Source organism: Rhinatrema bivittatum, chromosome 3 (genome assembly GCF_901001135.1).
Source record: "Rhinatrema bivittatum chromosome 3, aRhiBiv1.1, whole genome shotgun sequence".
NCBI classification, from domain to species: Eukaryota; Metazoa; Chordata; class Amphibia; order Gymnophiona; family Rhinatrematidae; genus Rhinatrema; species Rhinatrema bivittatum.
In genome coordinates this window covers 472,752,314-472,758,724 of record NC_042617.1, presented here as the reverse complement: position 1 = coordinate 472,758,724, position 6,411 = coordinate 472,752,314, and the positions used below count along the sequence as shown (strand labels likewise).

Here is a 6,411-nt window from a genome sequence, read left to right as displayed (position 1 = left end):
GTTTGTGGTAAGGCCTACATCCAACACAGAAATCAAAATATAATCAGTGTGCACAAAGATGTCAAGTGATGCAGGGAGATTTTAAGCCATTTGTGGAGTTCTGACAAACCCCGTCCTGATTACGATATCTGCAATGCTAACTTTAAAAATGGAAGCAAGGACTATAAGTACCATGATGCATTATAATTTGTTTAAAAACCAGGACTGGCCTAAAGTTTCCCTGCTGCAGATGGGTTACCTGGCAGCTCTATCTATAATACATTCCATATAATGGCCAGGGCCAACTGAAGTCTTCTCATGTCAGAAAACAATGGGGTCAAATCACCCCTCCTAAAGCCCTTTTCAAGCAAAAAAATATTTTTCATATTTGGCAAATAAATTAACTATATTCTATGTTTTAAAAAACAGGCTTAGATCCTTACGCATGTCGACAACCCTACATAAGCCCCATTTTACTAGGGATTTTTGGCTTCTCCCCATTCTTTGGTATAAAATACATTATCATGCTTATTAAAATATGGATGAAGTACATTATGCCACATCTGGAGAAGAGACGACTGAGGGGGGATATGATAGAGGTGTTTAAAATCATGAGAGGTCTAGAACGGGTAGATGTGAATCGGTTATTTACTCTTTCAGATAATAGAAAGACTAGGGGACACTCCATGAAGTCAGCATGTGGCACATTTAAAACTAATCGGAGAAATTTCTTTTTCACTCTGGAATTTGTTGCCAGAGGATGTGGTTAGTGCAGTTAGTGTAGCTGTGTTTAAAAAAGGATTGGATAAGTTCTTGGAGGAGAAGTCCATTACCTGCTATTAATCAAGTTGACTTAGAAAATAGCCACTGCTATTACTAGCATCAGTAGCATGGAATAGACTTAGTTCTTGGGTACTTGCCAGGTACTTATGGCCTGGATTGGCCACTGTTGGAAACAGGATGCTGGGCTTGATGGACCCTTGGTCTGACCCAGTATGGCATATTCTTATGGACCCGAGGATAGGAAGCACAGCGAGCATGCTCACAGCCTGACTTCAGCGTGAATGAAGAGCAAGGGCTCAATAACACTTGCCTCGACTCCAATCACCATTCGTCCTCATTTAAATATCCTCTCAAAAGCTTCTTCCTATGGAGTGGAGGTGTACAATGGTGTGTAAATAGCAGCAGCAAGACAAAGCAACATCTTACCAGATTAAAATAAACTCAGGTCTCCTGGTTCTCAAGTTATTATTCTAAACACTCTCTCCCAAGGCACCTGCTCTTTTGTAAAAAGAAAATGCAATCTGGTGAAACACGTGGTAGGATAAAATGGCACTATTTGTTTACATTTGGATTTAGAGGAAAAGAAAATAAGTTATAAGATCGCTCTCATAAACTACAGTGGCAGCCACACACCTTCAGCCAGAGGCCTTTCTGAGATGCTCATGACCTCAGTTCAAGTAAATGTACTTCAATCCATGGGCTCTGGGCCCCAGAAGATATATTTTAAAAAAGGATGGATGTGTATGGGTAACACTTTGAGGGCTGGCCTGCAAGCAGACTGTTGGCAGAAGGGTGACAAAGGCTATGAACAGTAAGGAAGGATCTAGTGTGCCGCCAACTCCTGCACCCCTAAGTTTTTTTTCAGCCATACCAAATAGTTTTTGGCTACCCTACATATCCTGCTATACACTCTCCATGGCTCAAAAACAGCAAGGTTGGTACTCTCCCCCCATGATCATTCATAAAAGTTAAGGCCTGTTTGTGCTGTTTCTGGCCACAGACACACAATGGATTAACCCTGCCCACATCGATCAAACCCCTGCTCTGCAACAGAAACCATCTTCCAGTACAGCAGACAAACCTAGTAACCGCAGCATTTCCACAAGCTGCAAATAGTGCAAGTGAACAAGAGTGAAGGAACAGAAAGCTTGCTCTGAAGGATTTATGGCTCTCAGCACCTAGGATTTTTCCATAAAGTCCAAAGCACACATTTCTTTCAGGGAAAGCAATTGGGAAATGAAGCTTAACTGTTTTTTTCTAACATTCCAGATGGTCTGATTAACAACGTCACTGCTAGACTTATTGGCAGCACTGTGTACACAAAGCAAACAGAAATCCAGGACAAAAGAGGCCTCTTATGGTAATGTAATGGTTAATCACTCTGAACGGCGCTGCTGCAATTTGTTATGCAGTAGCACACAAAATGTTAGCTACAAATATATCACAATCTTACTGTTTCAAACAACTCTTTCTTAATATTGAAAGAACATTTGGCACAGGATGCTTTTTCAGTGCTAAAGAAATACCAGGAAAAAAAAAAAAAAGAGGTCATGAGTTTAAGGTAAAAAAGCAGGATACACTCAGGAGTAACAAACATTTCTTTACTAAAAGGGTGATAAAAGCAGGGAATATGTGGGAGAAGTGGTAGAGCAAAAGTGTATTGAAACTCAAGTAGCAAGTGATAAGCATACAGGAGCCTTTGGTAGTACAATAGCAAAGTAGAATGGACATAGGCCTTGCTATTTTAACCTACCTTCATGGTCTGTTGGCCATTCTCGCCTAATACAAGCTACACATATAAAATGTCACTATGTGCTGCACTAATTATTTTTTACTCTGCTTCGGTGTTGTAACCTTCTGTCCATACCATGGCTAGAGCAAGGTTTATCACAATAAAAAATGTGGATTTATATTGTGCCTGTCTCCGTTGCCAATGTGCTTTACAATATTGCGAGGATAGCCACTTACTCAGTTCAGTCTGGCTACTGAATTTAGCATCTAAACTATCTGAAATTTTCTAAACAGAAAGAACAGATTTTCCAGCTGTAAATAAAGTGCTCAAGTTTTGTTATGATTATATATTTTCTTAGTATGTATATTGTCTGGATTAAAATAAAATCTACACTTAAGCTGATACAGTAAATTTGAATGAAGAGATTTTACAAGCTCCAACTCATAATGCCCTGCTTCTCTCTCTTTACCATATCATCTCCATTCAGTTTTTATTTAAAGATATGGTTTTGGTTCCCTATAAGGAGCAGCACTTGAATAATTTTAGGACATGAATACTTAAAAAAAAAAAAAAAAAAAAGTAGCAGCTACCCATACATCAAACTAATGCTCTCCACACCTTTAAAGCTGCTGCATGCAGTTTTTGCCTTTTTGTGAAGGGGACAGGGGTCTTGCCAAATGTCATTTGCCAGCCCAAATCCTAGAATCAAAATCCATTTACTAGGCAATAAGCTTCATTATGATTAACACACATGCCTTTCACATCATTCTATACCTCCACTTCCTGCAACGTTTTTCCGTAACTGCCCCATAAAAAGGATATTGTGTTTTGTTTTTTTTGAAAGGGGAGGTGTACACATACCACCATAGGAAAAAGGTATAGGGTAAAGGATAGCATTGTGCTTTAGAAACACACATTATTCCTTGTTCAACAAAGACAAAAATTGAAAAATCAGCTATGATCATTCCCCTCTTTAAAGTGAATGGTCATCTCTTAAATACAGTAAGCTGCATCAAAACAGCCTCTTCAGGAAAGAAGCCATGGGGGGGGGGGGGGGGGGGGGGGGGAATACAGGGCATCCCTATGCTCTCTATATAAAATTAACTTTATGTGGGGGAGATGGTCCTGGATAGGATATTGTAGAAGCAGTGCTACAATTTTGCAACCTAGATTCTGAATACCAGAAGTAGCAGGTTAAAGAGATATTTGTAAGAGTTTTTGAATAGGTAATATGCACCTGACAGGAAACAGTACAAATGCAGATTAAATAACAAGAACCAGATCCAGCATCTGAAGCTCATCTTAGGAATCATTTAATACTTTACATAAAAACTGTACATACAACTGATTAAAAAAAATGTAAACACCATAATTCCATTCATTTTGCCACAACAGGATTGTTATTTTAAATACATCTTAGTACCACTTTCAAAAAAATACATTTTTCCAACATGCTATTTCCACAGAGTAAACATTAGTGAAAAAGTACTAATTTCAGATATTGCCCTTTAATGGCAAATATTGTAACCTCGTCACAAATCAGTGTTCATTTTCAAGACAATAGTAGTGGTTTCTGTCACATTAAGGTCACAATCTTAGATTCTGAAAAAGGAGAAAGATGAGGTTACAATGTCAGTGTTCAGAATGCTACAGTGTTTGTATGCAGATGGCAAGTGCATCAAGTGTCAAAAACACAAAATGTGCAAAAGTATGTTTTCTTACAAAAACTGCAGTTCTTTAAATAGCTGAAAACAAAATAAAGAAAATACTTATAATTTTAGGCCACGAAATCACCCCTGCAAGTTTCTCCTCCCCCTTGCTAGTACGCCTAGTCTAACAGTCCCACATTTTGAGGTTCTCTCTCCTGTTCTTAAGTCAATCTACAAGTTGACGTTATTGCATGAACATAAAAGTATTTTTCGCTTGGATCAGACCAAGGGACCCAATTCACTAAGTCTTTCCTCCCATTATGTGAGTAGGGAATAGAAACATAGCAAATCAGGCACCTAGCCATCCATGATGAAGTCTCTCGTTTTAAACACAAATGCATTGCACTGTTCGTTCCCCATCCCCTCTTGCAGTCTCCAGCAGCTGAAATAAAACAAAGCGTTCCCTTTCACCATCGGGCAAGTTATTACGGAGGGAGAGGTACAGGGCCTGGCCGAGAATGGCGTTACGGGGGGGGGGGGGGGAAGGACTTGAAGGCAAAGGGGAGAAGGCGGCTTTTATTGTTAAGTCCACCCCCTTCTCTGAAAGGTGGGGGGGCCCCACAAAGCAAACACTTGGAGATCCGGAAGAGGGGTGGGGGAAACAGATCTAGCACAGTCTCCGCCTGGAAGTGTCCGATCGTCCCCTGTCCCGAAAGTCTGGCGACGGGCGCTCACTCAACCCTCCCTTTGGGGGATCAGAGCACTTTGCAGCAGTTGATGCAGCCGCTGGGCGCGCCGTGTCGCTTCTGCAGCGCCGCCCGGGTGGCCGTCTCGAAGACCTCGCGCACGCCCTCCTTGGTCTTGGCCGAGCACTCCAAGTACTCGTAGGCGCCGATGCGCAGGGCCATGGCGCGGCCGTCTTCGGCGCGCACGGGCTCCTGCTTCATGCGGGCCAGCTCGCCGCGCACGTGCTCGTCGTTGCGCAGGTCCTTCTTGTTGGCCACCAGGATGATGGGCACGCTGGGGCAGAAGTGCTTCACCTCGGGCACCCATTTCTCGGGGATGTTCTCCAGAGAGTCCGGGCTGTCCACCGAGAAGCACATCAGGATGACGTCGGTGTCCGGGTAGGAGAGGGGCCGCAGGCGGTCGTAGTCCTCCTGGCCGGCCGTGTCCCAGAGCGCCAGCTCCACCTGCTTGCTGTCCACCTCGATGTCGGCCACGTAGTTCTCGAAGACGGTGGGCACGTAGACCTCGGGGAACTCGTCCTTGCTGAAGACGATCAGCAGGCACGTCTTGCCACACGCGCCATCGCCCACCACCACCAGCTTCTTGCGGATGGCGGCCATGGCAACGCCGCCGCCCGTCCCCTGCTCTTCGCCGCCTGCTTCTTCACCCGCTGGAGCCGGGAAGAGGGATCCCTCCGCCGCTGCCGCCTCCTCCTCCTCCGCTTGTATCACCTCAGCTTCGGAGCCTCGTTGAAGGCGAATGCGGGAGGGGAAAGGCGCAGTAACTGCGGGAGGAGGGATTCTTTTAAATTAAAGCCCCTCTCTGAAGTCTACGTTTAGCTTTCTGCAGTAATTGCACGTCCTCAGTACGGCGCGTGCAAAGATTGGAAGCAGCTGGAGCCGTTACAGCGCTACTTCTAGAATGCATTCGTAGCTGATTCTTACTTCTTCCTCTCGCTCTCCAGGGTCTGATACACGGTGCGGGATTCCGACTATTTAAAGGCATGGAAGGCTTTCTTAATATAGCCGGCCAATGGGAAAGGGGCCGGTGAGCTCATCGTTTTGAAGCCGCGCTGCTGTTGGCTGGGAGCCGCAGGCAGTGGGCAGGGCAATGTGACGCTGTCAGTGTAGTGCGCGCTCCACTAGAGGGGGTGAGGCGCGTGAGGGTCTCGAGGATTACAGTCGTTGTGGGCGTTGCCCGAGGACACTGTGTTCTCTTGCTTTTGACCCAGGAGAGCTCGGAGCGGGCGGGAGACGCGGTGCTGCTCACCGGGGTGCCTGGTCACCACCTCGTAGTCTGGCCGGTGTTCTTGCGTAACAGCTGTCTTTTGAGTTGTTGTTGTTGTGATTATTATTATTGATTTAAAAATAGCTCATGTGGTTAAAAACAAACATCATTAGAAATCCTACCGTTTATTTGGCGTTTTAATTTAATTCTTATGGATTTGGCGATGTCGAAAGATTTTGTACAGAGCCCTCCCCAAAGTCAATGAGTGCAACTTACTGCCACTCACTAGGAACAAGACTGGATTTGAGAACTATT

The 6,411-nt window shown here is 44.3% G+C and overlaps 1 protein-coding gene across 1 annotated transcript; it reads right to left on the bottom strand.

The window, feature by feature from the left end:
• Nucleotides 1-3,785: 3,785 nt before the first annotated feature.
• Nucleotides 3,786-5,858, bottom strand: RHOB (ras homolog family member B). The gene has a single exon (XM_029595980.1). The coding sequence runs from the start codon at nucleotides 5,487-5,489 to the stop codon at nucleotides 4,899-4,901; it is 591 nt and encodes a 196-aa protein (XP_029451840.1). The 5' UTR covers nucleotides 5,490-5,858; the 3' UTR covers nucleotides 3,786-4,898.
• Between the last annotated feature and the right edge of the window lie 553 nt (nucleotides 5,859-6,411).

What these genes read in the sequence shown, in the direction of transcription:
- RHOB (XM_029595980.1), bottom strand. Translation starts at nt 5,489, where the DNA reads ATGGCCGCCATCCGCAAGAAGCTGGTGGTGGTGGGCGATGGCGCGTGT.